The 22,780-nt window shown below is 37.7% G+C and overlaps 2 protein-coding genes and 1 pseudogene across 3 annotated transcripts; all 3 read left to right on the plus strand.

Annotated features, from left to right (window-relative positions):
* The first annotated feature begins 1,586 nt into the window (after positions 1-1,586).
* On the plus strand, positions 1,587-3,718 carry LOC122980928 (annotated as a pseudogene).
* An 8,253-nt stretch (positions 3,719-11,971) lies between these two features.
* Positions 11,972-16,240, plus strand: LOC122980924 (odorant receptor 131-2-like). 2 transcript variants are annotated; one of them, XM_044349381.1, is made up of 4 exons: positions 11,972-12,004; positions 12,790-12,901; positions 13,564-13,747; positions 13,875-16,240. In XM_044349381.1, the coding sequence occupies exons 3-4, from the start codon at positions 13,592-13,594 to the stop codon at positions 14,688-14,690; spliced, it is 972 nt and encodes a 323-aa protein (XP_044205316.1). In that variant the 5' UTR covers positions 11,972-12,004; positions 12,790-12,901; positions 13,564-13,591; the 3' UTR covers positions 14,691-16,240. The 2 variants fall into 2 exon arrangements, with proteins under 2 accessions (XP_044205316.1, XP_044205315.1); XM_044349380.1 differs by lacking the exon at positions 11,972-12,004 and having other exon boundaries at positions 12,041-12,901.
* Positions 16,241-16,364: 124 nt separating this feature from the next.
* On the plus strand, positions 16,365-19,133 carry LOC122980933 (odorant receptor 131-2-like). Its single transcript, XM_044349389.1, has 2 exons — positions 16,365-16,518; positions 17,703-19,133. Exons 1-2 carry the CDS (start codon positions 16,375-16,377, stop codon positions 18,501-18,503), a joined length of 945 nt encoding a protein of 314 aa, XP_044205324.1. The 5' UTR covers positions 16,365-16,374; the 3' UTR covers positions 18,504-19,133.
* Positions 19,134-22,780: the final 3,647 nt, after the last annotated feature.

Genomic DNA, 22,780 nt, shown 5'->3' on the forward strand with positions numbered 1-22,780 from the left:
ATTCATATCAATACTAGTACTACCAATATCAAAGATCCGCCAACCGTGTGGCTGAGTCACATTTCAATAGAGCAGTAACAGGTGAGTTTCTTAGGAGAAGCTACTACAATTAGCAACTACGTAATCAGATCCCTAAACAGAAACAGGATTCCACAGCTACGAACACTGACATGCTGCTGGCAAGGTTGTTAAACATAATGTAAGAATATATACATTTAATCAGATATCTTGACATGGCTTATCAATTTCTATTTACCAGTAACAGTATTAGTCAACCAAAGGTACGGCTAGCCAAAATGTGCACACAATAACTGCAGTTTGGATTGTCAACTCCATAGTTGGCCACAAGTCCGCCCAGGTTCACAAGGGGGGTGAACCTGGGATGCCAGGTGTCACTGTTGAGCCCTCTGGAAGTGTCATGGGCCTATCAGAGAAACACCAAAGAAGGAGGGTGCCCACCTGATGACCCCAGTGACGCTTCTACCCCTTCTACCCCATTTTGTTTTACCTTTTGCTTGATTTAGTCTGTTGTTATTGTGCCTAACCAAGTCTTGCTCAAAGATAAGTCTCGTTCTGAATGGGAATGAATTAGTGAGCAGACTTTCAGTTTGTGTTTCATTGCTCAAACTAATTATTTTAATTTTTTATAGATATGACAACCTTGCAGGTGATGCATTTATTTTATTTTATTTTTTTAATTCTACAACTATTTTACATAAGTAACCCCTATCTATAAAATCTATTGAAAATAACAAATACTGAAGTTTTCTTCATCATATTGGTTTCGACTGACTGACTGTCAACAAACTGTGTTTTAATTACCAAAGGACAACTGATTGCTCCTAACTCCTGCAGAGCATAGTATCCAAATGACATCATTACTGATGATTTGTAAGACTCATCCATCATCCTATTTTATATAAAGCCATCAAACTGACTTCAAAACATTTTCAAAGCTGAGACTGAAGTGTACTATCTGAGGTAAGAATGTATATGATGCTGTCACACTTTAGTAGTGTATCAATATTATATGATGTTTATCATGCTTTTGAACTGTGAATAATCACTTTTGTAACTCCTTAATTGAGCATATCATATCTCTAATGCAGTTCAAAACTAGATGGTGTTTTAAGCAGTGAAACATTGTTCATTTGAAAGGAGAAAAAAGTACAAGTTTGCTGTAATTCTAAATGATTATTCAACATCATGTGGTAGAGTTTCTTATCTATTCACTCAAGCATTTATTGATCTTATTTTGAACTTGATTGAAAATTGGATATTTTAATAGGCAAATCAGATATTTTGTGTTCACACAATGTACATAAACATTTAATACCCATGCAAGTGTTAAAGTTATGTTTTTGGATGGAAACATTTAAGGATGAAAGCTTTCACTTTAAACAGTCAGGATACATTGATTTGTTGTACATCAACTTCATTCTCTGTGCATAATTGTTGAACAAGGTATTCTGCTACTGTGAGAAAAATATAGATGTATGAATAAGACATTTGCAGTGCTAACCTAAACATAACATTAGAATATCTTTAAATATTCCTCTGTAACAGGGACTTGCAAGATCCTCAAATCAGCCCCATGAATTCCTCGTCTTATGGCTATAATGTGTCGAGTGGTCTTAGTTATCGAGACCCTTCAAGCTCAGCTGTGGTCAAAAATGTGATTGTTCTGGCTCTTGGCCTTACCATCAACTATATCAATGGTACCCTGATTCACACCTTCAGAAAACACCAGGTCAGAATATTTTGTTGTTGTTTTTGGTATTACTATAATTATTGTTGGTGGAAGAGGGAAATGGATGGAATGGAAGACATTATTAGAACCTTTAACTGACTGATTCTTTTCCTCTCTCCTTCAGATCTTTTATGTGAATCCACGTTACATCTTATTCATCCACCTGGTGCTGAACGATATAATCCAGCTTACTACAACAATCAGCCTGTTTGTCTTCAGTTATATCTTCTACAAAATTAATGCTTCCTTCTGTTGCCTCATTATTACATTTGCTGTTTTCACCACCCTCAACACCCCATTAAATTTAGCTGTTATGGCAGTGGAGTGCTACATTGCTATTTGTTTGCCACTGCGACATGCTGAGCTCTGTACAATCAAAAAGACATATCTTCTGATTGGTTGGATCTGGGCCATGAGCGCAGTCTCGACACTGCCGGATGTGTTTATTATTCTTGCAACAAAGCCTTTATGGTTATTCTATTCCACAATTTTCTGTGAGAGGGATAACTTGTTCCATCACCCCATAAGTTTGAAAAAGAGGGATGTGTCCTACATAATTTACCTAATTGGTGTTTGGCTCACTCTCTTCTACACTTACTTTAAGATTTTCTTTGCTGCTAAAGCAGCTAAAGAAGCTAAATCATCTGATGGAGATGCAAAGAAGGCCAGGAATACAATCCTGCTGCATGGCTTTCAGCTACTCTTGTGTATGCTAACCTATGTAGCCCATGAGTTAAAAAAAGCTCTGTTGTACTGGTTCCCTAAACATTATGTACATGCACTCTTTGTTTGCTATATCATCATTCAGATGCTCCCCAGGTTTATCAGTCCAATTGTGTACGGGCTCCGAGACAAAACTTTTAGAAAGCACTTGAAAAAGTACCTGCTGTGTTCAGTGTGAGCAAGCATTAGACCATGGACTGCAGAGAAGGATCAGATAACATAAACTAGATCTTAAACAAAGCATTTACAGTCATGAATAACACTGAGGAAAAATAGTGTATTTATAATGACTTTTCAGTGCGAAAGTACACTAGAACACTGAGTATACAACATTGTAAATTCAGTTTTTTAGAGTTTCTTAGATTGTGCTCTCCTACTGAGCACTACAATTATAGCAGTATGAAAATTCACTGCATTATCCATGGTCAAATGCTTCCAAATTACTGAAACATTGTTATTTTAACAATTTAAACATGCGCCATGGTATGGCATATGTTAGGTAAAATGATATTTACGGGTTTTACAATAAAGTGAAAGAATAAAAAGTGATAGCAACAGTAAACTTCAGAGAAAAAAGACTGAAGCACACTGATTGATGTGCAGCCTTTAATAGTTAGAACAGACAAACGTTTCAACACTTTTTCAGTGTTCCAGTCTTTTCTCTTTAAAGTTTACTGTCCCTGATCTGAGAGACACCTGATTCAGCTGCACAATGCTGCAAAGAGGATCCATTTTCACTCACAATATTAGAAGATTGCCTTTATTTTTAAAATAATTCCTTTTCTTTTTACATTTTCTATTTACGTTATATCTGGTTGTTTTGCAGTGCATCAGAAATTAAAGACATATCTGTCTTAGTTTTGGCTGAATCACTTACATTCAATCCCACACAGAAAAATCACTAAGTGCTCTGACGTTTTGTTTACCTATTTGCATTATTTAGCACATTTGAAAAAAAGACAGCAAGACCAAGTGGATCATGTGTAAATTGGTGGCACAGGCCTAAAGAAATGTTTGTTAATTTTGACATTTAGTCTAAAACTACATTGATACATTTTACCTAACTCTTGCTTTATTTTTACTTTCTTGAATGTCAGGTAGAAAAGTTGATAGACATAATTGTGTCTTTGCTGAAAAGTTTTACTTTGAAAACTCCACAAAACAGTGTGTATTGCTTTTGCACTGTTATATCAGTGGTGGAAAGTACTTAAGTACATTTACACCAGTACTATACTTAAGTACAGTTCTGAGGTACTTGTACTTCACTTGAGTATTTCCATTTGATGCTACTTTATACTTCCACTCCACTACATTTCAGAGGGAAATATTATACTTTCTACTCCACTAAATCACTATTTAGATGAAGATTTGACACAATGGATAATATGACAAGCTTTTAAAATACAACGAATAGTTAATGATGAAACCAGTGGTTTCCAACCTTTTTGGCTTTTGACATCTTACAAAAAGCAGTGTGTAATCGGGGTCACATTTCACATGTCTATGAGTTGTTAACAGCTCCACCAAATAGTGATTTTTCCCTCTAAACCTCTCCCTTGGTTTCATTTCAATAAATGTTCAAATGATCCAATATTTCAGCAAAAATCAAAGATTAGAGAAAAAGTCCAAAAGCTGAAAACAGATTTGTTTGTCAGAACTTTGTTTTTCCTACTTTCCTCTCCCATTAAACATGACCTCTCAGATTTATCTGCTGACCCTTTGGAGGGGTCCGACCCCTAGGCTGGGAACAACTGGACTAAACTAGCTAATTGTATATAAAGTACTTCAAACTAGCTCCACTTCCAGCAGCTACAACAGTAACATGCTGATCTAACACTGATGCTTCAGTATTAATAATCTAATGATGTCATATATAATAATAGATCAGTCAGAGGGACCAAACCACTACTTTTACTGCAATACTTTAACTACATCAAGCTGATAATACTTATGTACTTTTACTTGAGTAGGATTTTTTATACAGGACTTTTACTTGTGATGGAGTATTTTTACATTGCTGTATTGGTACTTTCATTCAAGTAAAGGATCTGACTACTTCTTCCACCACTGCTGTAGACACATAAACAGTGTGTGTGCACATATGCAAACTTAAATAGAGATGTGTGTACAACACACTAGAATCTGTTTTGATTCAGATTAACATAATCACAGATATTGTACTGTATATAAAGTTCTGCATGTAAGACTTTGGCCATTTGTCTCCACAGCAGACTACATTTAGCGCAGCATGTTTATTTGTACTGTGAGTAGCAACTTTGAAAGAGAACAAATCAAGGACATAAATGAACAGAGGAAAAGAAAATCAGTGCATCATTAGTCTGCGAATACTAGTTATACTATTTTGTTTGTCATTGCTAAAATAATAAATTAAATGTTTCAAAATAGACACCCCTATATATTTTTTTTTATTTTATTGCATTTCAATGATTATAATGATGTAAACATATATATTATAATGATAATGATTAAATTCCATTTGTACTTTCATTGTACTCTACTTATTACCATGTCAGCACAATAGTCAAACAGGTCAATAGAAGGCGCATAGCGCATGGGAGGAATTTAAAACCCCTTAGAGGCAGAGATATTTTTTTTCCCAGGATGGTGAAGTCATGACCAACCCTACTCTGCCTCTAATTAGTTTGTTTTGGTGTGTTGACCAAACTGAAGATATGCTTAGATATGCTTATGTCCAACTAACTTTTGTTAAACATTTGTCTTGCTTTCAATAAAAAACAACTAATATGCATTTTCCCCATAAAAAGTATTTATTTAATATTCATTCACTTATGGTTATCCATTTTTAATCCTCTCTCCCTCACACATGAACACACACACACATACACACACACACTTATTGCAGCCTTTTTCTCCAGAGTCGACTTTCCTCATACAATGCAGATCACCTCCTTGTGGCATTTAGAGGTTTGTGGTCTTAAATAACCACCCATTTTAAATTTTTGGTGCCCACAATGAAGCTGTTGTTAATAGAAATGCACCAATCGATTGGCCACTGAGCGACAACAGCCGGTTTTCAGCTGATCAGCCATGACCGCCTCCAATCATTCTCATTTATCCAATTTTATGATGGTCAAATTTACACATGTGCCGCACATAGCCACACAATGGTTCCCTTCATACACACAGCAGCACAGACAGTACAGCCATATACACACAACATGCACGTTGCGCAAACAGCAGCACAGACAGTAACATCACAGTCACACACACACTAATACTAAATGATATGAACTGGTAACGTTATAGCACGTCGGCCATGGCTGGCAGGTGCAGAAAGTTCACCAGCCACTTCACAAATTCACCAGAATTTAGCTAAATTGCTAGTTTCCATCCCTGGACGTAAATACCATAATTTATGAATATGTGACAATGGAGTAGGAGTAACATGAGAGGTACATTTAATATTTACTCACTGCAAGGTTGCATATTATTGTTGTATGTGCATTGTGATCAAAGTGTCGAACTATGTAAAATGTTAGTCACAATAACTAACTGAGAACAAATTGTATTTTTTGGTTGTTGTTCTACTGGTCAATATGTTATTCACGTGCAACTAAAGAACATGGACACTTAAGGGCGTTCATAATGCTTATTTCACAGAGCTTCAGCTTTTCAGTGTATTCACATGTGCTGTGGTTACTTTCGTAGTTTCTTAAGATATTGTGATATCTCCTATACTTGAAGATAATGAAACATACCTGATGCTACAACAAGTATTTTGTTGATTACCTCGGGAAGTCATTTGTCAAGTATTTCCTATGTTAAGGAAGCAGAATAAATCCTGCAGTCGAGCTGAACACAAACTACAGTTTTCTGCCTCTTTGTTTCTATATACAGCTGCAGGGTTTATGAACACACCCCTCCCTGACACCCACCAGGCCAGGGGGGTGCAACAATTTTGGGGGCTCATCCGGGATTAGTACCTTTTCCTGATGGCAACTAATCATCCAGAAATGAACCTGACATCAAGTTCCTGAACCAATGTGCTACACCACCAACTCCTGAAGAGATGTCTGCTCTACAAGAACTGTGAAGGGGAATCCAGAGACAGCTCCATCAGCTGATCAACTCTGCCAAAACGGATGTGCTCTACAAGCTGGCAGCCTCCATCAAGGAAGCTCTACCAGGGGATGATGCAACAGAGGTGGAACTCTTCAACTCCATCATGGACTTTTTAAAAAGTGATGAATTGGCAAGTCAAGAGGACCATATTTAGCTCAACCCACAGCTTGCTGTGTAGGCAGATTGATGAAGGGCTATCTGATAATTTCACAGAGGCAGAATTAATTCATACTGTTGTTGGGACTTAGTTAGGGACAAGTTTGGTAATTAGCAATAATTAATAATTATCAATGGTAATTATTATTAAAAAATAATAAAATTATTAATTGTAAATTAATAACAGCAGGGCACCACCCTGAGGTGAGGGACCAATAACCAAGCAGTGGAAACCTTCTCAAAAAGGGTGTTCATCCAGTAAATATTAACATCTGGGATATATTAACATTACAGGATGAACAGTGAAGGTTTGAATTCAAGCACTGACCCCATCACCAAGCTGTTATCAAAGTATGTATACAAACAATCTCAGGAGACTTCTCTTTAAATGCACAACAGTTCATATACCGGTTAATGGGGTTAAAATAGAGAATCCCAGCAGGTAGCTCAGAGTTTCAGTATGAGTATTAGCAAAAACTATAGAGAAGGCTCCCACCACTATAGCTAGTACTCCAGAGCGGTCACAGGCCAACTCAGTAAGTACTGTGCAACCATCGACCCAACAAGGGGAAATGCAAGCCACGTATAGCTCGAGGGACTGCAAGCTGCAACCGCTGTTTTAGGTGTAGCCAAGAAGGGCATCAAGCTGTCTGGTGAATGTCAAAGACTAAATCTGCTGGAGATGTAATGGGGTCACTGTGGAGGGACCACCAGTGACCAAACAGGAACCAGAGTCCTCTATCACAGTAATCAGCCATGACTCCATGACTCCACCTAACATCCAGCCATTAAAACACAGAGTAAGAAAAGGAAATTGTGTTGCAAAACTGATAGGCAAAAGCTGTATGCTTACTTGTTATCTCAATGGTGTGCAGACTGACTAGATAGATACTAGATAATGGAGCTCAAGTTACTATACTGGAAAAGTCCTGGCTAGAAAAACACTTACCAGATGCCAAAATCCTGTTACTTGAAGGCCTCCTGCCAGATGATCCACTCCAAACCACAGCCACTAATAGGACAGATGTACCTTTTGAGGGGTGGGCTGAAATACTAGTGGAAATCAAAAGTGCAAAACACGGTCAAGTAGCCATTAATGTACCCATTCTGGTAAGTCAGTGCTGTGTTAGTGCTCTATGGCTTGGGTTCAATGTGATAGAGGAAATCATCCTGTAATAAGTGATACTGCGACCCAAGAAAAGCCTGTAAATGACAACATTAGAGTAGGAAAGAGAGGTCTCACAGTTCAAAGTAGTCAAATATGTGAAGCAAAGAGTCATGCCAGGTTGTGGCCACAGGTAGGAACAATGCTATGTGAACCCACCTTAGAGACTGTCCTATCAGAGGGGCTACAATTGTTTCCTGCATTAGTTGATGTGCCCCTGGTGCCTCCAAAGCTGTAAAAAATCCCACTCTGCAACTCCACCAAGCATGACATCTTCCTGTCACCAAGAACAGTCTTAGGCTGTATAAACGAAATCATTGACAGCAGACCAGTAAATCTCTGTTCACCTTCCCAGCAGCCAGAAAAGCCAAAAAGTGACACATACCTGTGCAGCACACAGGTTAGCCCAACCAGCAACACCAGCAAGAGAACAAGCAGTTCAGCAGAGACTCACAGAGCATCTTGATCAGCAACAGCAGGCGGCTGTGATGTCACTTAAAGAGAAAGAGTCTTGCACAGTTGGGGATGTCAAGGCCCTGCTGGGGTTTCTTGGATACTAAAACAAGTATCAAACAAGACTTCTCTGAGCTTGTTAAGCCACTGTTTGAACTGCTGCAGAGACCTACTGAAACTGATGAAAGCAACACTCAGAACCAGACAAGTAAAAGTAAATGCAAAGCTAGGAAGGGAGACAAAGGACAGCTCCTGTCAAAAACACCCATCACATGGAAAGCACAGCACAGGAATGTTGTAGCCAAGCCAGTGGACATGCTGACTAATCCACCTATCCTAGCCCACCTAAACTTTGACCTCCCATTTATACTGCACACTGATGTGTCCAAAGACAGTTTAGGAGCAGTGCTATACCAGCGTCAGGACAACAAGTTGCAAGTCATTGGGTACGGCTCAAGAACTCTGACATCTGCTGAGAGAAATCATTATCTCCACACTGGTAAAGAGATTACTTGTATTATGCCCCAACATTTATAGTATACACAGATAACAACCCATTGACTTATGTCCTCAGCACTGCCAGACTAAATGCTGCTGGACACAGATGGGCTGGTGAGCTGGCTGACTTTCACTTTTATATTAAGTACAGGCCAGGGAAGATGAACACAGATGCTGATACTCTGCCAAGTTATCCCTGTGTTTATGCTGATGATTGCCTTGTATCAGTTGGTTCTAAAGAAGAGGCAGTATTACTTTTTTAGTGGTGTGTCCAGTTAGATTAATTTAAGTTTAAGATCAAGTTCAAGGACAGACCTCCAACAAGGAGAGGGATCTTATCCACTATCAGCTCCATCTATGAAGCCTTAGGATTCCTGGTGCCTGTTGTGCCATCTGCCAAAGGAATCCTTCAAAACTTGTGCAAAAGAAAGCTGGGTTGGGATGATGCATTGCCAATCACTGCTGCCCAGGAGTGAAAAGTCTTGCTAGAGGAGCTCCATCAGCTTGAGGATTTTAAGGTTGACAGGTGCTTGAAACCTCTGGACTTTGGAGACATTGCTTCTGCCCATCTAAACCACTTTGCGGATGCAAGTGAGGATGGGTATGGAACAGTGACTTACCTGTTACTGCATAACATCTACAGACAGGTGCAATGTGCATTTAAAATGGGAAAGGTACGTGTGGCTCCATTGAAATCCATCACCATCCTTTGCATGGAGCTGACAGCTGCAGTGGTTGTGAAAAGAATGGACAAGGTGTGGAGGAAGGAGTTGTGATTGCCACTGCAGGAGTCAGTTTTTTGGACCGATGGTAACTCTGTATTGAAGTACATCAGGAATGAAACTTCAAGGATCAAAACATTTGTAGCGAATGGGGTGTCAGGGATACTCACATTGTCCAACTCATCTCAATGGAATTATGTAAATACACCAAGTAATCCTGCAGATGGCCTCCTGAGGAGCTAAAGTGGACTCCATCTTGAAAACTGACACTTCAATGTCAGGACCTAAGTTTCTTGAGCCTGAAATGAAGTAGCCAGTAAACTTTGATGTCTCTGGAAAGTCTCTTCAGAAGATTCTGAGATCAGGACAACTGTGTCTATGAATGTAGTCCAAGCTAATGAAATGACGGACTCAGTTATGCATTTTATCAGTCACTTCTCCTCTTAGATCTGTTTGAAAAGGATGATTGGTTGGCTTCTCAGGTTCAAGAGTTTGCTATTGGATCTTTGTCAAAAGAGGAAGCAATTGAAAGCAATTCTTGTTCAGTCTGGCCTGGATAAAGAGAAGACTGAAGAAAAGCTACAGGAAGAGATGCAGAGTGTCAAAGCTCAGCCTGCAAGACGTTCTCTTTCAGTTGAAGAGTTTGACAAGGCAGAAACTGCTATTGTCTGCTTTTGTCAAAGGAAGAAGTTTCCAGATGAGATAACCAGTTTGCAGAAAGGGGAAAGTGTGAAGAGCACTAGTCACAGGCTTGGTTCTACAGGCTTGATCCCATACTTGAAGAAGGTGTTCTAAGAGTTGGGGTAGTAGTTAGTAGAGCAGCAGACAAGGCAAGAAATCCTGCTACATTGGCCAAGGATCTTCACATTTCTGACCTTGTTCTTCATCATATACATCAAAGGACAGGACATGGTGGACGTAACCACATGCTTTCAAAGCACCACCAGAGGTATTGGATCCCAGGTGCCAGTGTTGCTGTAAGGAAAACTTTATCAAAGTGTGTTGTCTGCCATAGACTACATGCAGCACCAGGACATCAACATACGGTAGATCTTCCCCAGGACAGAGCTTCTCCTGATGAACCTCCATTCACACAAGTTGGAGTGGATTGCTTTGGACCTTTTGAGGTTAAGCAAGGAAGGGGCACAGTAAAAGGGTATGGAGTTGTCTTTACATGCCTGGCAGTACAGCACAAACTTTGTCAGATCTGAACAATAATTGAGGAAATCAAGTGGATTTTCAATCCCCCCTCTGGGTCGGTTGATAAAGTCTGTATGAAAGGTGCTGTACTCCACCCTGAAAACAGAGAATTTTGACGAAGAAGGTCTCCATACAGTCCTTTGTGAGGCTGAGGCTATCATCAACAGCTGCCCCATAACTAAAGCATCACCTGATCCTAACGACTTAAAAGCATTGACCCCTATCTGTCTTCTGCTTCTTAAGTCCAAACCATCCTTACCACCAGGAGTGTTTCAAAGGGAGGACATATAGGCTCGTCATCGATGGAAACAAATACAGTGTAAGTCCGACTTGTTCTGGAAGCACTGGGTCAAGGAGTATTTGCCTCATCTTCAGGAGCGCACCAGAGAGAGCACTAGACAAAACTTTGTTCCTAGAGATGTTGTTATGGTCGTGGATGACTCTGCACCTTGCTACGTGTGGCTCACTGGAAGGGTTGTGCAAGCAGTTCCTGATATAAGAGGACTTGTATGTCAAGACATCAAGACAAGGACAGGCGCATCACCAAGGTGTGCCTTCTTCAAGAAGCAGAGGAGCCATGGAGACCTGCATTGACCTCTTGACTTTTTTGCAGATATGGACATTTTAGTATTTTAGCAGTTGTGTAATTATTTAGCCATAGAGCCATACATGTAGAGTTTTTGTATATTTATATGCCTGGTTTGTGTGTGTGCACACTGCATTGGCACTTGGGTGGTGGGTGTGCCACTATGGGTATGTACTCCATGATTACAAGTAATTGCATGCACCTGTTCACCTCACCTGGCTTTGATCATGGGGTAGGGTGAGCATTCAGGGTGAAATTTTCTGTTGACCCCATTAAGGCACTGGATTGCATAATCTGTATTTTTTATGTCTTTTTCTTTTCTTTGCACTGACACATGGAAGCAACTGTTAGGTGGAATACGTTGTGCAGCCTTGTAATATAGAAATTAAAAGAGCCTCAGAAGTGGAATTGAATCTTTTGGTGTACATGTCGTCAGTGTTATCCTGCTTGTAGCCACCCACAGCTTCATTGGTTTTATTGTTTGCCTGTCAGCCACAACAATTCAAAAACATCTCTAAATTTTGTCCCTCTCTAACCCTGTCAGATGTAGAGAAACTTGTCCATGCCTTTATCTCCTCAAGACTGGACAACTGCAATGTGTTTTTTACGGGGATCCCTGGCAGGAGCATCTAGAGGCTGCTGAGAGGGTGAAAACACAAACATATGACACCATTCTGTTTTCATTGCACTGGCTCCCTGTCTCCTTCAGGATTGACTACAAAGTCCTGCTATACACATACAAATCCATCAACGGACATGCGCCTCCCTACTTACAAGAACTGATCATACCACAAACCTCCACCCGCACCCTCAGATCTGCCAGCAGCTTGCTCCTCCAGTCCCCCAGTACTAAACTCCACACCATGGTGGATCGAGCCTTCAGCTCTGCTGCACCACGCTTGTGGAATAGCCTCCATAACCATCTGAGGGCAGCACAGACCATAGACTCTTTTAAAAAAGGCAACATTTCTATTCAGGAAGACTGAATGAAAACAGCCATGCCAAGACAACACTGGAGGCACTCGCTAGATGTTGTTGATATGTTGTGTTTATTTGTCGTGGTGGTTTTAAACTTAATTTATACTAATTATGTCTTACTGCTCAACCACTGAGTCATCTTTTTAAATCTTGAAGATATTAGGTTGATTTACTGTCAATACAGTTGGTGCAGATGAATTAGTGAGCAGATTTTCAATTTGTGTCGGTGCTCAAACTAATTATTTAAATTTTTTATAGATGTGACAACCTTGCAGGTGATGCACTTATTTTATTTTTTTAATTCTACAACTATTTTAGATAAGTAACACCTATCTATAAATATTATTGAAATGTACAAATACTGAAGTTTTCTTCATCATATTTGTTTCAACTGACTGCCAACAAACTGTTTTAACTACCAAAAGACAACTAATTTCTCCTAACTCCTACACAGCTGAATATCCAAATGACATCATTATTGACTATTGCATCATCCTACTTAATATAAAGCCATCAAACTTACTTCAGACCAATTTCAAAGTGGAGACTGAAGTGTACTATCTGAGGTGAGAATGTATTTGATGCTATTACACTGCACACTGTAGTGGTGCAATATTCTATTATTATGTGGTTTACAGTATTGTGATGCTTTTAAACTGTACGTGTTATTTGTAACAATAATCACTTTTGTAGTTCCTTAATTGAGCATATCCTATCTCTAATGCAGTTCAAAACTAGATGGTGTTCTAAGCAGTGGAACGTTGTTCTTTTGAAAGGAGAAAGAAGTATAAATTTGCTGTAATTCTAAATGATCATTCAACATTGTGTGGTAGAGTTTCTTATCTCTTCACTCAAGCATTAGCTGATCTTATTTTGAACTTGATAAGAAAAAAAATGCATATTTAAAGAAGCAAATCAGATATTTTGTGTTCACTATTATGTACATAAATGTCAGTTAAGTGTGAAAAAAGCATGTTATTAACATTTAAGACCCATGCAAGTGCTATAGTTATGTTTTTGTATGGATACATTTAATGATGAAAGCTTTCACTATAAAAAGTCAGGATACATTGATTTGTTGTACATCAACTTCATTCTCTGTGCATAATTGTTAAACAAGGTATTCTGCTACTGTGAGAAAAATACAGATATATTTTTGGCGAGAAGAAATTCACAGTGCTAAACTAAACATAACATTAGAATATCTTTAAATATTCCTCTGTAACAGGGATTTGCAGGATCCTCAAATCAACACCATGAATTCCTCGTCTTATGGCTATAATGTGTCGAGTGGTCTTAGTTATCGAGACCCTTCAAGCTCAGCTGTGGTCAAAAATGTGATTGTTCTGGCTCTTGGCCTTACCATCAACTATATCAATGGTACCCTGATTCACACCTTCAGAAAACACCAGGTCAGAATATTTTATTCTGTTATTACAATCATAATTATCAGTTATTATTGTTGGTGGAAGGAAATGGATGGAATGGAAGACATTATTAGAACCTTTAACTGACTGATTCTTTTCCTCTCTCCTTCAGATCTTTTATGTGAATCCTCGTTACATCTTATTCATCCACCTGGTGCTGAACGATATAATCCAGCTTACCACAACAATCAGCCTGTTTGTCTTCAGTTATATCTTCTACAAAATTAATGCTTCCTTCTGTTGCCTCATTATTACATTTGCTGTTTTCACCACCCTCAACACCCCATTAAATTTAGCTGTCATGGCAGTAGAGTGTTACATTGCTATTTGTTTACCACTGCGACATGCTGAGCTCTGTACAATCAAAAAGACATATATTCTGATTGGTTGGATCTGGGCCATGAGCGCAGTCTCGACACTGCCGGATGTGTTTATTATTCTTGCAACAGAACCTTTACGGTTATTCTATTCCACAATTTTCTGTGAGAGGGATAACTTGTTCCATCACCCCATAAGTTTGAAAAAGAGGGATGTGTCCTACATAATTTACCTAATTGGTGTTTGGCTCACCCTCTTCTACACTTACTTTAAGATTTTCTTTGCTGCTAAAGCAGCTAAAGAAGCTAAATCATCTGATGGAGATGCAAAGAAGGCCAGGAATACAATCCTGCTGCATGGCTTTCAGCTACTCTTGTGTATGCTAACCTATGTAGCCCATGTGTTGATAAAGGCTCTGTTATACTGGTTCCCTAAACATTATGTACACATAATCTTTGCTTGCTATATCATCATTCAGATCCTCCCCAGGTTTATCAGTCCGATTGTTTACGGGCTACGAGACAAGACTTTTAGAAAGCACTTGAAAAAGTACCTATTGTGTTCAGTGTGGGCAAGTACCAGCTATGGATTGCAGAAAAGGACCAAATAACATAAACTAGACAATTTTAGACTGTGCTCTCCTACTGAGCACCATAAGCATGACAGTCTGAAAATTCACTGCATTATCCATGGTGAAATGCTTCCAAATTACTAAAATATTGTTATTTTAATAATTTAAATATGTACCACAGACAGCAGCCTCTAATACAGAATATGTACTTACACCTGATCCTGCTAAACTGGCATTATTTATGTTTATGTGATCTATTCACATAGTTAGTCTAGCCTCTAGTTACTCTACAATGGTGTGGCATATGTTATGTAAAAGGATATTTAAGGATTTTACAATAAAGTGAAAGAATAAAAAGTTATAACAATAGTAAACTTCAGAGAGAAAAGACTGAAGCACACTGATTGATGTGTAGCCTTTAATAGTGAGAACAAACTAAAGTTTCAATACTCTCTGAAGTTTACTGTCCCTGATCTGAGAGGCACCTAATTCAGCTGCGCATTGCTTCAAAGAAGACCCCTTTTCACTCACAATATTAGAAGATTGCCTTTATTTTTAAAATAATTCCTTTTCTTTTTACGTTTTCCATTTATGTTATATCTGGTTGTTTTGCAGTGCATCAGAAATTAAAGACATGTTTGTCTTAGTTTTGGCTGAATCATTTAGGCCTACATTCAATCCCACACAGAAAAATAACCAATTTCTCTGACATTTTGTTTACCTATTTGCATTATCTAGCACATTTGAAAAAAATGATAGCAAGACAAAATGCATCATGTGTAAAGTGGTCGAACAGGTCTATAGAAATGTTTGTTAATTTTAACATTTAGTCTATAACTACATTGATACATTTGATCAAACTCTTGCTTTACTTTTACTTTCTTGAATGTCAGGCAGAAAAGATAAAGATAATTGTGTCTTTGTAAAAAGGTTTTACTTTGAAAACTCCAGAAAACAGTGTGTATTGCTTTTGCCCTGGAGATACACAATGTTTGTGCACACATTCAAAATTAAATAGGGATGTCTGTACAACACAATAGAATCTGTTTTGACCCGGACTTACGTAAGCACAGATACTGTACTGTATATAAAGTCCTGCATGTAAGACTTTGACCATTTGTCTCCCCCCACAGCAGACAACATTTAGCGCAGCATGTGTTTATTTGTACTCTGAGTGGCAACTTTGACAGAGAACAAATCAAGGACATAAATGAAAAGAGGAAAAAAGAAGAGAAGGAAAAACAAAAAAATCAGTGTATCAACAGTCTGTGAAAACCAGTTACACCATTTTGTTCGACAGACGTAAGTTGCTTTTCTGACTTTTTTGACATGAAATTAAAACTGGGAAGGAGAAGTTATCATAATGTATGAATATATCTTATACACTTTTACATATGCAAGGAAATTTGCTAAACTTGTCCATTAGTAATCATGAATGTGACTTAAATGCGCTGTAGGATAGTGATGTTTAAGAAATATAAATGCTCAGTCCATATCTGTTTGGTTTGAAATAGTACATCAAGTGCTAATTAAATAGTTGGTGTTCAATGTTGATGGTTCTTGAAATGATAACTAAAAAATATAATATATAATATATACAATCTTAAAGTCTGTTTGGGGTTACAATAGTATATTTTTTAAAAGTATATTTTAGTGAGACTTTCCACTACATTTAATTGAATAAATCCTTGTGACAGCTTTGGAAGACGTTGCCACCTGCCACATGAATTTCTCATCTGCAAGCAGTAATGTGACAGCTCGTGATGATTTCAGCGTGGCTGTGAGCAAAAACCTGATTGTTGCAGTACTATGTATCATCATCAACTACATCAACGGTACCCTGATCCACACCTTCAACAAACATCAGGTCTAAAACCTTTATTCTGAATGGGTATTTAGCTGCAGAGGAGACACCAAAAAAAGAATGAGGGGAGAGAGGAATATGACACCGCTTAAAGATTTTTTCAAGTCTGTCTTAAATGTCCATAAGTACACTTAAGAGTTATTTGTCACTGCAATTATTCCGTCTTTTTATATACTGAGCCTGAAGAAATCTCTACCTAAAGCAATTTCAATGCAACAAAATCCACAGTCCTCTTTCTCTGCAAAAGCTCAGCGGTGAATATGAAGCATAAGCAGTCTGAGTTTGGGTATCTTCCAAAGTTACTTTTTGTGTGTGTGAAATTCCTGCTTTGTATTATTATCCCTTTGCCTCAGCTCAGCAAGGAAATGTCCAGTGAAATATAAAGAGGGGACTCTGTTCTAAATTTATTGACTGTGCAAGATGATAACTTACTGTGTCTAACTGATGCTGCTGAAGCCTCATAATAGCTTCAGCTGAACTGTGAAATGCATTTTTTCCCCAAATTTCTTCAATACCTGTTTGGAGAGGAGGAATGATTACAGCCATCAATAACCCTCTCAATGTACATATGGGCAGTGCTTGAAATTAACTAAGTATATTTACTCAAGTACTGTATTAAGTACAATTTTGAGATACTTGTACTATACATAATTTCATAGCATATTTACATTTTATGCTACTTTGTACTTTTTACTCCAATACATTTATCTAACAGCTATAGTTACTTTTCATGTGACCATTAGAACTGACCATTAGAAGACGTGACTGAAAAACTGTAGACCTATCCTTTAAGTAAGATTTTTAATGCAGTCTTCTACTACTGCATATGAGCACATGAGTATTGTTTTAAGATGGACTTCAAAAATGTGAACCTATACCCTAACATTTCATCACTTTAAGCATATAAAAATGGCATAGGTTAATAGAACATCAGTATCTGCTTTAAATTTTTTCTGTTTTTTAATGCCATTATTCTTTTTCCCACATGCATTTTCATCTATTTTATTTCTGGTCATTTACTGAAAAACTACAGGGCAGACTGAGAAAACTTCATGTTTCCATAAAAAATAAAATGAGATTTGCTCTTGTACAATAAGATCTGTTATTAATGTCTATTCTAACTACTATTCTACAAAATGTAATAACGGACTGGATAATAATGTCAAATTCTTCTCTATTCCCAACAGATATTTAATGTGAACCCACGATACATCCTCTTCATTCACCTTGTGGTCAACGATATGATGCAGCTGACATCCTCGGTTATGCTGATGCTCCTTAGTTATATTTTCTATAAAATCAGCGTCAGCCTCTGTTGCTTCCTGCTCCTGTTTACTATCATCGCTACTCAAAATACACCAATGAATTTAGCTGGAATGGCAGCAGAGTGTTACATTGCAATTTGTTTACCGCTGCACCACACAACATTATGTACAGTCAGAAGAACATATATTCTGATTGGTATAATCTGGTTTGTAAGTTCAATGTCCTACATACCAGACATTTTAATTCTCCTGAACACAGAATCTGTTGAATTCTTAGATTCAAAAATAATCTGCATCAGAAACAACGCATTTCTAAATCCATTAATCCGACAGAAGAACAATATCTATAACACAGTATTACTGGTTATGGTTTGGAGCACCCTCCTATACACTTACTTAAGAATACTTTTTGCTGCTAAATCAGCTGATGGAGATGCAAAGAAGGCCAGGAATACCATCCTGCTTCATGGTTTTCAGCTACTGTTAAGTATGCTCACATATGTAGCCCAGGCATTCAGACAAGCTCTCTATACCTGGTTCCCTAAAAATATTTCAGATGCAATCTTTGTCTCTTATATTTTCATTCAGGTCCTGCCCAGGTTAATCAGTCCTATTGTGTATGGGCTAAGAGACAAGACATTCAGGAAGTACTTGCAAAGGTACCTGCTATGTGGAATGAGAGCAAGAATCAATCCACAGCCTACCCTTAAAGAGCTTCAGTAAGACTACAGCATGTTGCTTTGATGCTGTTACATCCCACTGTTATAATGTGGCTGTGCTCATCTTAGCACAGATATTCATAGATGATGAATTAAGCAATAAATAAAAAGTTATAAACCACTGACTGTGACATTGTGACACTGAGGTAATCTAGTTTGAGTTATCCAACTTCATCAAACTGTGGCTTAAGTCTCAAGTACTCCACAACTCCAGTCCTGTGACTAAAATACAATCAACATGAATCCTATCAATCTAATACAGGCAGGGTGTGTGAAAATGACATTAGGGTTGCAACTAAAAATTATTTCCATAATCGATTAATCTGCCAATTATTTTGTCCATTAATCAAATTTGTTTATTCTATGAATTTAGTATGTATCACAGTTTTTCAGAGAAAGTCTAAAATCCTGAAAATGTTAATTACATTTTTTCTTGCAAAATTAGCTAAACAATTAATTGATTATCAAAATAATTGGCAATTTATTGTTGTTTTAGCTCTATCTGACATGCAAAAAAAAGTTTTGTTGGCGTGAATCCAAGTCCTTTAATGTTGGGAATCTGCAGATACTCAGTCCAGATACTTTTATTAGGGCCTGAGCCCAAAGGGCGAAGACCCTATTGTATTTCATGTGTTTGTTTCTTTCTTATTATTCTTTCTTTATTAATACGCCACTTCAACCCTAAATTTGACCCCCTAAACATGCTCAAAAACTCACCAAATTTGGCACGCACATCAGGTCTGGTGAAATATTTGATAAAATGTGAAAATTAACCCCCAAAGTGCCAAAATGTGCTCAAGAGTGCCACCTATGTATCTAAAATGGCCGCCCCGGCCCGTAGGAATGTTGTAGAGAGATCGAACCAAAACTCAATTATTCGTCTCATCAAGACCTACAAATCATACACTGACACCCCTGACCTAAATCCAACAGGAAGTCCACAGTTCACCCATGAATGTACGACTTTGCGCCAATTTTGGACCTTGAATAAACGCTATCTCCTCCTGGGGACTGTGCCACACTCCAGTTACTTAGTGTTTCTACACATCCGACAGCAGTGTTCAATCCTTACTTTTTTTTCAAGGAGTACATGTGCTCCTAAATGAAAAAAATTAGGAGCACACATATAACTTTAGGAGCACACTGAAAAAAATGTTCAAGTAACAGTTTCTTAAAGAAAACAATTCATTACATACATATTTACAATTTATCACATACATATTTAAACTCTGTGTGTGTGTGTGTGTGTGTGTGACACAAAAACAATTTATGTTGTTTTTAGGGGTGCTCGATTATGGCAAAAATTATAATCACGATTATCTTGTTCAATATTGGATCACAATTATTTAACACGATTACTTTTTTACTGTCATTTTTGCCAATTGCCGATGTTGATATATGCACATATTTTTTCCCACTTGGCTGAGGAGACTATTACACATGCAATCATATATTGTACTAATGATCAAGAAAGACTATAGCCTATATGAGGGAAGAACTTGAATGCTGAGCTACTGAACTCCAGTCTTCCTAAGTTCTTCCTTCATATATTGTCTTTTTTGATCATAGTATAATCTATGCTTGCGTGCATAATAGCCTCCTCAGCCAGCTGGTAAAAATATGTGCAGATATCTGCAATCAGCCACAATGAGTTGGAAATATCAGCATATCAGATATCGGCAAAAATCCAATGTTATGCATCCCTAATTAAAGGTTTTTATATTCCTAAAAATAGACTTGATGAAAATTAGGAAATTAATTTGTTCATCAAGGGTTTTCAATTTACTAATTGAAATTCAAGTGAATGGGCGCAAAACTTGCATGATTTTGATGACACAGGTGTAAGCAAGGCAGCCATGTCTCACCCTGCAGAAAATTCTCATCCTCACACTGTTGAGATTTAATATTTCGCCATGACAGAGGAAGTTGCTATAACTTTATTGTACATGTTCCAGTTTGCACCAAACTTAACATGTTTGATAAGACTCCCGGCCTGAACATGTGTACATGAGAATATTCCATCAGTGATGCAAACGAAATTTCAGTAAAGCAGCCCCAACAGCGGGCAAAATAGTGGACAAAGGAAGTGATGTTTATCTCCTTCTTGAACTGTCTGAAAACAGCCCGGGTCTGAAGACATCTACATGCCCGTCACAGAAACCCTTCGACTGCGCCGCAGGCCGACGTGCGCAAAGGTGCGAGGGCCCGTTCAACACTGCTTGCAGCTTTAATTTACCTTAATGTTGATTAAATATGTATCTCACAGTGAAATAACAGGTGTAGCCTAATTTGGCACATCTTGTTTTTCACAAGCTTCTTGATACAAATACTGAAGGTCCAAGTTCAAAACTATACATTTAGCTTAAATTATAAATATGATATGAATAGAAAGCCTTTACATAGAGGAAGGATGCTGGCCTATTTGGAATAGACAGAGCTATATGCTGACGAGCTCCTCCTCTTTCTATCAGACCTTCATACCTCCATTCCTAACTTACTTATTTCAGATATTCTGAAATAAATAAATACATGAAATCAGGGTATTAAATAAACCAAAAAGTCCTATTATTCCTATAAATGACAAGGCAGGTCAGATATTGTTTGCATCCTTTCTGTTCATAGTTAACAGGATACATTAACACATTAAGGTGTGTCTGTGACCAAAACATATAAGGATTTGTTTCACAGTAATTTTAAGCTATAGCCCTGGGTAAAGTCAAACAAGGCATGGGTTGTGGTCAGTCCTTACTTTGTACAGATGTACTCAGTAATTATGGTGATTATGCCAAGACCTTTCTTTTTATTTCAAACAATGCCATACATATTAAAGTATTTTTTTCAATGAGTGAAAAACATACACACACACAAATTATCTGGAATAAAAATTTACCCCAAATTAGGTCAGAATTTTTGAAAAGGCAGAGGGAGGATGGAGCGTTGGCTCTGCCAAATGATATGTACTATTATTATTGAGCAGCCGATATCCATAATCTTGTGTTTTGGGTCTAGGATGTGGTAAAGTGATAAAGTTAACAGTATAATTGAGCTGCTGTGTATTCATATACTATATATATTTGAAACTATTTGAAACTATGGGAGCCTGGACACTTCAGGCAATGCACACTTGGCTGTGATCTGCATAGCAACTCTGGGTTCATGAAAATAGGGCCCTAGATATCTACAGTACAATTGGCTCTAATGGAGACATCAAAAATGTAATGGTTCAGCGGTTCATTTGATATGGCCAGTCACAATTATTCTCTGCCGTTGTGAACTCCAGCCACAGGATGTTTTGGAGACGAAAACAGAGAAGCGGAACTAAAGCCATGTGCTGCTCTCTAAAATAAAATGAGTAAATAGTTCTTTCCATACACAGTGATAATTATCCATTTTCAAACTAACTTCATGTTCAACATGGACAATGAGTTATTTCATGATCTTCATTTTCCCTCTGCTGACTGTGACTGATTAAGCACTTTGCATCCGACATTTCACGGTGATCAATCCATCACTCATGCTGGTATTTCATCTTACGTGATAAATAAACTTTGTCATAGCATTTAAATTCAATACTGTTATACTTTCATGACAACTTCAGTTTTTAAGTCAAAGAACCAAACTTATGAAGCATACTCCACATTCTGTGTAAACAGTATCATGCCTGCCTAAATACACACTTACTGAAGTCTCACATGCAAGCACACACACACACACACACACACACACACACACACACATACACACATATTAAACCTGTGACTGTTGATCCCATGGCATTTGCATTTAACTACTATAAATCTAGTGATTTCAAAGGCATCTGACTTATTGTATGTACGGTTGCCATATGATTACCATCAAGGTGGGTACCTATTCTCTCTGTCTTACTCTTTGTGTTGTTTGTTATTCCTTATATTGATATATCATAGAAACTGAATCAATATATTATCATTGTTGTTGCTGTTATATTAGTAATTATTATTGATAAACCACATTCTATACCCACAATCTTTAAAGTATTTCTTAAGACACAGATGTTCTTAACTGAAAAATGAAATTAATTGAAAATTAAGACTTATGATTTATCTTATATAATCTAATATAAACTGTGACTTGTTTTTACAATTTTGATAACATTAAAAACTACTCGTTCCATTTAGATCCTTTGGTTTCAGGGTCCTGGTACTGTGCATGCCTGCATACTGGGATGATTTACTGGAACACTTAATGCAACAGAGCCACTGTTAATGTTATTACACCAGTGCTTTCCTGCTATGACCGATC

This window comes from Thunnus albacares, chromosome 4 (genome assembly GCF_914725855.1).
Source record: "Thunnus albacares chromosome 4, fThuAlb1.1, whole genome shotgun sequence".
In the NCBI taxonomy this organism is placed as follows: Eukaryota; Metazoa; Chordata; class Actinopteri; order Scombriformes; family Scombridae; genus Thunnus; species Thunnus albacares.